Source organism: Chenopodium quinoa, unplaced genomic scaffold (genome assembly GCF_001683475.1).
Source record: "Chenopodium quinoa cultivar QQ74 unplaced genomic scaffold, ASM168347v1, whole genome shotgun sequence".
NCBI classification, from domain to species: Eukaryota; Viridiplantae; Streptophyta; class Magnoliopsida; order Caryophyllales; family Amaranthaceae; genus Chenopodium; species Chenopodium quinoa.
In genome coordinates this window covers 2,158,067-2,168,247 of record NW_018743066.1, presented here as the reverse complement: position 1 = coordinate 2,168,247, position 10,181 = coordinate 2,158,067, and the positions used below count along the sequence as shown (strand labels likewise).

Genomic DNA, 10,181 nt, shown 5'->3' with positions numbered 1-10,181 from the left:
ACAACATTATAGCAAAAGGTCGGAATTAGAGCATGGTACAAGACTAAATGTATATTGTATACACGACTACATTAATATAAAAGACTAGAATAATATGTGTAGCATTATTGTCAATGTTGTGCGATTAATTACTAAATGAAAATTGATGTTTGTTGGAAAGTTCTAAGGTTTTTGTTTGAGTAATTGCATAGGTGGTTTTAACTTATAAAATCAGTTTGGAACAGATGAGCCATAAAAAATATACCGTACCGAGTATATACGTATTGACATCATGACATATATGAGTAGTACTAGGGTCAAGGGAATTGAATGATCAATTTGATAACTTAGTAGCAATAAGTCAACAATTTACTATTTTATCAAGGGACAAGATTCTATTTTGATCACTTGAGAAAAACAAGTTAATATAAAGGCCATGTTTGACAAAATTAGCAATAGCAAGTAGCTTCTCATCAACTGAACCGGTGAATTATCTGTTTCACCCGTGGGTGATGGATGGATGGATCGAGTGGGGTGGATGGAGGCAGGTGATGGATCCGGGTGATGCTCCACTCGCCTCAAACCCGATCCATTTCCATCTCTACATGATAGTCATATTTCATATTATTTATTGGGTTTCTTATTCTATTCGCAACTTTTAAAGTTTCACCATTTAAAAGTTCACTTTAACCTAAGCATATACGAAGTAATCATTAAAATAATTACATCATTTAGATACCACATAGATTCACTTTCATTTAACGATAGATGTAGCTCGCATGATTTACACCCCTATAGCACGGTCCGACCTGACATGAAAAAACCATAGCCCATGCACGAAACACATAGACATAGATATGTTATCATGTCGATTCATGCGTATTTGGTCGACCCTATAACATCATACGAGTATTTTTTTTACTAGCCTTGTCTTTTCGAAAAATTTAACACGACACGTAGATAGTGAACCAAGCTATCGACGGAGCCTAGCCGATTCCGAAATAAATGGGTTTGACACGAGGCACGCCCCATAGAAGCCACAACCATGTATGTAACTTCTTGTCTACATTTCTTCCTAATCTAAGCTTCCAACTTATGACTAATGGAATAAAAATGGATAGCTAGTCAACCACGTGTTGTGCCACCTCTCATCTTCTTCTTCCCATCTAAAAAACCCTGCTTAAACCTCCATTTTTTCTTTCTTTCTTTCTTCCTCCCCAATTAATTTAATCACTTGTTAATTTGTTATTACAAACCCTAATTTAAATTACACTTTAAATTAACTGTTCGAATTTTTTTTAAAAAAAAAACAATTCAATTCAATTCAATGCTCAATTGATCTTCAAGCTCAACAACAATGGCGATCTTCAGATCCCTTCAGAAGATCATCAAGAACCCTAATCTCAAAATCATCTCCAAAATCAAATCCCAGCAACCATTTTCTCGAAACCCTTTTCTCTCTCCTCTGCATTCCCAATCTCGCTTTCTCTCTCCTCTTTCCTCTGACGTCATCATCTCCCCTTCATTCTCTCTCTTCAATGGACCCCTCTTCCTCTCTTCATCTCCATGGATGCTCTCTCAATCTGCAACCCCACTTCTTGTTCGAAGCGACGTCGTTTTACCCCGTAGCTTGAAGATTCTGCAGAATGCTAAATTAGGGTTTCCGATCAATTTAGGGTTTGTTAAGCCTTCTTCGGATGCGAGGGTTGAGAGAATTGATGCTAAGGATGATGTTAATGGCGGTGGTTTGGTTGATAGCATTGTCAATTTGCCTAATTTCGTCTCGTTTGCGCGGTTGCTTTCGGGTCCTTTGCTCGGTTGGTAAGCATTTTAAGCTCAATTGCTCTTGAATTAGCTAGAATATCTTCAATTTTGCTTTGTTTTTGTAATTGTGTTGTGTTAAGAACTACTATCAAGATTCAAGAATATAACTTTTTAGCACTATTAGAAAGCTACTATGATCACTTTTGGTTGTGGATGAGCTACAATGGCGATACAAATTACAAATGGGGGAAGAAGTTTCGAACTTGTGACCTATCGTACACATGCCCTTATAACACTAGGCCAAGACCTCATTGGTTGATCATTATTATTTGTGACAAACTATTATTTCAACATTGTGGTAAAATAGTAAGTACTAGTATATGCCTAGATGCCCTATTAATTTCAAATTAGAGAGTGTCATACTCTTATTAGAATGATACGGAGTATAAAGTTTCTGTAAGCTTTAACCCAGGATATGAGTTTATGAAGAAGACTAGACAAATCTTTGTCCAGTCGCAAAGTTTCATTTGTGGCTTTATGTGGCCTAGGGGGGGATAGCTATGGTGAGTTTGTTGCCGGTTTCAATGAACTCTATCGCAATTCACAATACTATAAATAAAAAGGGCTATAGTCCTGTGGAGACTGTTGTAAAGGCAAGGGTATGGTGTAGAATCTGTAGATTTTTTGTAAAACCACAGTAACATGTATGCAATTTTGTTATGTAAATGAGAGTAAGAGCAGTCAGAAATATGTTGAACTTATGCACTTATTGGATTTTGGCTTGATTGTCTTCATAACTTATGTTGAACTTATGCTTGCAATAAGTGTTTACCTTCATACCTTTGGCTAGTGCTAATTTCATGCTGTCTTTTGTTGGTCCGGAGGATTGGGGAGGTTTTTGACTGATTGACTGGAGGATAAAAAGGAGGTTTTAATGTGTGATCTGAACATCTGATTATGTGCAGGATGATTGTAAATGAATGGTATCTTCCGGCATTTGCAGGATTAGCCATTTCTGGTGCTTCTGATTGGGTGAGAATGTCTTTCAATCTTGTGTCATCAGATTTTTTTTATGATCAAGACCTAAGTCTTTTTGTTTATGTAGCTGGATGGATTTCTTGCCAGGAAGATGGACATTAATTCAGCTGTTGGCTCCTATCTAGATCCTCTTGCAGATAAGGTAAAGGAGCTATAATACTCTCTTAGTCTCTTCCAAAGTTTCAAGCTTCATTCTTTGAGAAATTTCACACACAATACATATAAGAATGATACACTACAGTTCTCTCTTCCAAGCTTCATTCTTTGAGAAATTTTACCCACACAATACACAAAAGAATGATACATTTGTCCACTTATCTTAAAGGTCTGCAATTATGCATTTTGGTGGTACAGGTTTTAGTTGGATGTGTTGCTGTGGCAATGGTAGAGAAAGGTCTTCTACATCGTAAGTGACCTATCTGTTTACATGTGGGTTAGGAAAAAGAATGATGATCCATATTTCGTATGTAGGCTCTGTTCAATGCTTGCATTTCTTTTTAGGGATAGCAGCAATAGCTTAGTAAATAGTTATCTCTGTTCTAAATTAAATTACAGCCTCCTTGATACTTTACAAATAAGAATGTTATAAGATTTTTATGAAAGGAATTGCTTGTTTGGTTTAGTTTGAGTTGCAAATGTCATCCCTTCTGCTCCATTTGATGTTTTATCTACTTCTATGGAATTTTCGTGCCTTGAGGAATAGAACCCAGAATCCAAATATAAATTGGAGTCAATATGTCTTATTAAATTTCCCATTTTCTGGTTCCTGAAGATTTATAATTTTGTGATGCTTCAAGTGTTACCGTTGTGGTCTTTATTTGATGAACCATTTGAATCAAGTCTGGGATATGCCTTTGAATTAGTCCTATGCCATTCATGGGTAATTTGTTTGGTTCAAGTATATGCATAAATATTCTTGCTATTGGGTGTAAAATCACACACACAGAAAGAAGAACATAACTCAGTAGTGTTTACTTGTTTGGAGAACTAATTATGAAGCTTTGGTGATAATGTGAAGCCGGGCTTGTTAGCATAGTGGTGCTGCGGGACGTAATGCTTGTTGGCGGTGCTTTCTACAAAAGAGGCAGTAGCTTAAGCTGGCAGGTCAGTCTCCTCTCATGAATTGGTAGCTTTTGTCAAGGGGGAAAAATATATATTTTGCTGCTTTACAAACAGAGATCTTTGTACAGTGGAAGAGTTGGTATGATTTCTTCAACATTGATGGAACGCGTCCTGAAAAAATTGAACCTTTATTCATCAGCAAGGTGAGTCTTTTGGTTTTTGTGGAGCTCAGTTCCCGCTTCCTGGATTGTGTTATGGGGCATGTGTCCTTTTCAGGCCATGACAAGTCTTTGTGCAGGTAAATACATTTTTCCAGATCATCTTAGTCGCTGGTGCCTTGCTGCAGCCTGAACTTGGGACTCCTGAGACACAGACATATATCAAATATCTGAGGTATATTGGTGAAAAAGTATTGTTGTTTATACCATTTGGTTAACATGAGCTACTAAGCAAAGCTGGATATATGTTATTTGGTGCAGCTGGCTTGTGGCTTCTACAACAGTGGGGTCAACTGCAGCATATGGAGTGCAGCACATGAGGAACAGATCACTCTCTAAAGTAAGGAGTCGTTAAGGTGGAATATTCACCGCTTCACTCTTAAAGTTGTTGAATGGTTCCGCTTGATGGAAATGATGTGCACTATGCCAAGGTCGGCCTGCCAGACTCTTCTCTACGTCATGCATTAATATTGACTCGGAGTTTGTTCTTTTCAAGCTCACTGGGTAGTAGAGAGTGGATCATTTTTGAGATCCTGAAAGCTGTAGCGATGATCAGACTCCAACCTCTCGAGCTGCAAGGGTTTTAACGAGTGAGGACTGATTACAAAAGAAATGGTAATTAGTCCTCCTGTCCTGTACTTTGCCCTTTTGTAAATTAATAGTTTAGACTGTAGATGCAGAGTAAAGAAATGTAAAAGGGAAGATGTACTATTGGTCTATTGTCAATTTGTCAAGAGTACTATTCCATTTGTTGTTCTCTGGATTTCATGAGAGTATCACAAAAGAAAACTCCAGGATTTTTGCTTTTTCTAGTATCTTCTAATTTTGAATAATGATTACAAAAGCTCTTAAAAAAAATGCAAAGCTGTTTTTAACAGGTTGAAACCAAACAAAAACATATTTTGAACATCAATAATATGGTGCCAAGTTGAAAGCATAAAATTCTCTTCCACTTTACATGAGATCTCGCATGTAATGCTCTACTCACACAAAGGTGTGCACATTACAGAATTCGGAATTCCAGCCCCCTTTCTCTAACAAATCACTTGAAGACTAGTGTGTGCGACTCGCTGACTCCCTGAAGCTGTAGAGGTGTTAATGGTAGATCTTTGTATCTCAATAGCTATAATAATCACCTCAGCTAAGGAAGTACTGGAGTAATACAAATTACAAAACATGCTACACAAAGCTGTTTAAAAATAATCGTCTACAAAATAGCAAAACTGTTTGTATATGTTCTCTAGCTAGATTTCACAAATTATTGCTGCTTTCAGAACAATAATTAGAACAGCAGTGATGAGAGTGGCCATTCAAAAAGCACCATCACTAGGTCAACAAAGAAAAGATTCTAAGGAAACATCAGTAAGCAAAATGAGCTAATGACCTTATCTTATGTCGAAAAAGCTTAGTATCCAGGCTTAAGAACCAAGAGGAGCTTTTACAAAATACGAAGTAGTATCCAAGCAGACATCTCGGCTACAATGTTATTAATTGTATGATATCCAACAAAGCATGTGAAGCTTTAGTCCCCTCCTACTGTGATAGCTTCTCTTCAGTTTCTTTCCAAAGATCAGCATTGTTTGGGAATTTCCCCTTCATTAGAGCAACAAGCTCCTTAGCTTCATCAGCCTTTGATACGCTCACCAGACCGTCCACAAGAGATTTCATGGTAGTAAAATTCGGGACCCAATTCTTCTCTATACTCTCCTTGGCAATCTGCAATGCAGTTTCGTAATCACCACCTTGGCACAAGAAGTATATAAGAGTGAAGTAGCAATTAGTGTCTGGTTTACATCCATGGTTGATCATTCTCTTAAACAACGCCTTTGCGTCCTCAAGCTTCCCTTCCCTACAGAACCCATGGATCAAACTAGTGTAGGTATTTGAATTCGGCTTGATATGCCTTTCAAGCATCCCATCTAACAGAGCCTTAGCCTCAAATGACCTTCCCAACTTACACAAACTCTGGATCCTGACATTATATGTGCTGAGCCCTGGTTTCAGTCCATGCTCTTTCATTAATTCTAGAACTTTTCCCACATCCTCAAACTTCTGCTCCTTGTAAAACCCAGAAATCATATTAGTGAATGTTGTTGCATTTGGCTTGAAATTTTTTCTCCCCATCTCAGCCAAGATTGAATAACCTGAAGTCGACTCACCCGCCTCACAAAAAGCCTTGATCACAGTATTATAAGTTTCAATATCAGGCTGAATGTTATACGTTTTTGGAAAATCCGTAAAAATTCTCTTGACCTCGTTATTTTTCTTAGCAATAATGCAAGAAAACAACAAAGCATTGAGTGATTTGACAGTCCTATGTATACCCAGTTCTTCCATTTGCTGAAAAGTATCAATGGCATTTTGAAGCATACCTGCAAAACAGCATTGTTCATCAGTTAGTTGGCCAAAAAAAAAAAGATAAACTGGAACTTCGGGTCTAGACATCTAAATTAGAAATAAACACACCGTGTTCTAAATTTCTTATCACCTCAAGTTCACTTATCTGAACAGATCTTAACCTATCTCAACATATCAAAACTATTAACTGTTTGTTTGGACAGCAAAGTGGAAGAGAAAGGAAAGGGAGGGAAGAAGAAAGAAGAGGGGGGGGGGGGATAGAATGGGAGGGAGAAGGTAACATTGGAGGGATTTGGTTAATTAGAGTCTTTAGAGAAGGAGGGGAAAATGAATCCTTCCATTTCCCTTCCCCTCCCCTCCCTTCCCTTCCTTCCCCCCTATCAAAAGGTATCCAAAGAAGGGAGGATAAATCCATTCTTATCTCTTCTCTTCCTTTCACTCCAATTCTCTCACTCCAAACAATGTGTAAAACTTACCAAATTTATCAGAAACTTGATGCAGTTGCCAGTTATAAATTAACTTGGGTGACCCCCTATTGAAACACATCTGAAACGTAGATTATACTAAGGTATCCCTTTGAAACCTATCTGCACTTATAAATTTATTAATGTCCCTATTTGAACTAAATGATAGTCTCTTAAGGTGAAAAGATTTGAATTGTTTAACTGACCCACGAATGCCCAGAAAATATTGAGTTCTGAGCTGTCAGATTGACATAGCCTTCTTTACTCCATCACATCGGCAAGTTTCAGAGTTAAACAAAATCTGAACATCAAGATTAAGAACCATCACCGAAATTACTCCATCGCGTACCCTTGTATACCTCCATTTTTTATCACCTTAATAATTGCATATTTGATCTCATTCTAGCTAGCCCAAACAATAGACTTTCCCTCTTAACTGTGCTATGTACTTATATCATTATATGTGAAAGCCCTCATTTAAAACTATCTTTCAGAGCCAAATTCAGCCAGAACAATGTAACTGAATCACAAAGTTCAAACATTATAAATTTCCCACCATAGTCATCTCCCGAATCCTGTTCCAACCCCATTCAACTTCACCCAACACACACATCAGTCCAAACTGACAAATAAACCCAGAAACCTAGTTTTGGCATCTAAAAGGGATTTCAATTCACAGTTCAGATCAATTCAATTTGCAAATTTGTTCATAAAAAGCTGTTAGAAGCAGTAATGTCATCACTTCTATCGTTGAAGGTAAAATTAAGTCTAACCCACCTTCAACCTCAAGGAATGAACAGAATATATACATTATCCAACTCCTCATAATTTGACTTTGCACTGACCCAACACACTACTCAGCAAAAATTATAACTTTGAAACAATACTGAGGAATTAAATTCAAATTCATCAAACTAGCAGCAAATTTGAAGCTAAACCAAGAATTTACACATTTCTAACAAAAATAATTGATTAATTACTCAATTCATCATTTCCAATACCCAAATCCAATTCTAAATCAAACACAAAACAATATTTTCCTATTAATTCATTCCTCAATTCATAGTTCTAGCAACAACCCAAATCAACAATATTGCTTAATAATCTAATAAAATGAAGAAATTGATAAGAAAATGAAGAGAAACGTTTCATACCAGCTTGCCCATATAGTACAATAGAATGTGAAATGAAACGTTCGTTTCGCAAATCTGGGCGTTTCTTAAGATCCTCAATAAAAACGCGAATACCCTCGAAGTAATTCGATTCAGTGAGCTTAGAAACGGCGACAGAAAAACAGATGCGATCAAGGTGAGATTCAGGGGTTAAGGAAGCTGCTCTACAAATGTCGAGGATTTTTTCTGGGTTTTTCTCGGTTTTTAGGAGAGAAAGAGCTGCCCTAGATTTCTCTTTGCTTGTTAAGATTGTTTTGGAATCCGAGCTTAGGATTGATGAGGGAGATAATGAGTAGTTTCGGAGTTGAAGAATTGATCTTGATCGAAATCTGGCGAATAACGCCATTGTTGAAGGTTGAAGAAAGGTTGAGGAGAGAGAAAGAATAGGGTTTTAGTTTTGGCTTTCGGGGGGTTTATGAAGTTTTATGGAGGATTGGGTGCTACTCAAGTGGAGTTGGCGAGTGACTAGTGAGGGTGTAATTGATAGACTCGTAACTCGTTGCACTTAAATGGATACGGAAATAGCACACTTTGAACTCAGAGAAATTTGGACAGATAAAAATATGAATATTGTAGAAAATAAATTTTTGTTGACTTGCTAGCTTAGGAGAGAAATTTTGTGTGATTTTTATGTAAGAGATAAGGTTTTTTTTTTATTCGAATGAAGATGCATTATATACAAAGAAGAAAAAAAAAACAGAAAAATAAACCACACGCACACAAGTCTAAAGGAAATAAACTAAACTGCCTACGGAGGGATTAGACGTGGCAAGGTCACACCTCGAATATCCTCCTGTAAAATACGACGAAGTTCCGCCGGAACATTATTATTGAAAGATTCTAATTGAGAGTCTTGAATGGCTCCGCGGTTGGCCAACCAATCCGCCGCTTTATTGCCTTCTCGGAAAATGTGCACCACCTTAACTTGCCATCGATCATCATTAAGTAGCTCGAGGCATTGCCGAATGCCGTGGATATTTTCACCATAGGCCACCTTATGCGTATGTAACGCATGAACACAGGCTTGATTATCGAGCTGGACTTCAAGCTTATCGATTTGTAGATTCCTGGCTATCTCCAATCCCCTTACAAGAGCCAAAACCTTTGCTCTAAAGGCAGTATTATACCCAAAGTTTGCAGCGAATGAAGCTATCTGATTCCCTGCATAATCTCGAATAATGACACCCTTCCAGTTGGTCCAGGGCACCCCTTAGCGGCCTCATCACAATCAACATACCATCCATAGGGGGGATCATCATTAAGATATAAGGTTCTAGTAATAGATTATTGCTAATGTGGTAAATTCGTAAACGGTTGTGTCTCTAAATATCTTTTATTATTTATGTGTTCAAAAAATGAGAAAAGAGAAAACTTCATATTGAATGTAAGAAATGCATTGAAATTGTTAACTTGCAAATGGATATAGTACGTCACCTATATAAAGTGTTTATATAACTAAAAATCTCATAAACACGTAAAAGCTAATAATAGTCTAATTGTAAACACAAATTTTGAGTCTGCGAAATAGTCAAAATAAATGCAACAAATATAACTTTTATTAATATAATAAATTTGAGTACAATCTCTAATGTAATCCACTGATTCGATTTCCACGCTACGTCGTTAAATGGCTCGATTTGTTGTAGTTGAAACTGGAATTCCTTGATAGAGGGCCGAAAAGGCTTGATCTCAATCAAGGTTGGTCTTCTAGAATGGAACGACACGTCTGGTGCTTGTTGTTCTTCTTCTAGCTCTTGAGATTGGTTTTTCTTAGAGAAGTTTAGAGAGGGTTTTTTTTAGTAGAGAGGTTTTTCTCTAGATTTTTCATGTGTGTGAAATGAGGGAGGAGAGTTCTATTTATAGAGTTCTCCCAAGCTAGGGTTTCAAGATGACCACTGAATGGGCCTCATATCCATTTCCACCTCATTTCATAAATGACTCATTTAAATTAAATCAAATCCATTTTGTTGGACTTTATCATTAATTAAATGAGTTTAACTAAAATAAATAATACGGGCTAAAATAACCCATATTAATTATGTAGTCAATATATTCAAGTCAATAATTTGACTTTGACCTGAACAATGTGTAACGACACTTGATAAAATTTCTGTGCCTACACTAAT

General features: G+C 37.0%; 2 protein-coding genes across 2 annotated transcripts; one reads left to right on the top strand and one right to left on the bottom strand.

The window, feature by feature from the left end:
- Positions 1-1,027: 1,027 nt before the first annotated feature.
- LOC110731362 (cardiolipin synthase (CMP-forming), mitochondrial-like) lies at positions 1,028-4,866 on the top strand. The gene is made up of 8 exons (XM_021911213.1): positions 1,028-1,800; positions 2,709-2,775; positions 2,849-2,923; positions 3,136-3,187; positions 3,800-3,885; positions 3,972-4,046; positions 4,142-4,236; positions 4,323-4,866. The coding sequence occupies exons 1-8, from the start codon at positions 1,337-1,339 to the stop codon at positions 4,414-4,416; spliced, it is 1,008 nt and encodes a 335-aa protein (XP_021766905.1). The 5' UTR covers positions 1,028-1,336; the 3' UTR covers positions 4,417-4,866.
- Positions 4,867-4,994: 128 nt separating this feature from the next.
- Positions 4,995-8,919, bottom strand: LOC110731361 (pentatricopeptide repeat-containing protein At1g61870, mitochondrial-like). The gene is made up of 2 exons (XM_021911212.1): positions 8,038-8,919; positions 4,995-6,433 (listed from the first exon to the last, which is right to left on the bottom strand). Exons 1-2 carry the CDS (start codon positions 8,399-8,401, stop codon positions 5,595-5,597), a joined length of 1,203 nt encoding a protein of 400 aa, XP_021766904.1. The 5' UTR covers positions 8,402-8,919; the 3' UTR covers positions 4,995-5,594.
- Between the last annotated feature and the right edge of the window lie 1,262 nt (positions 8,920-10,181).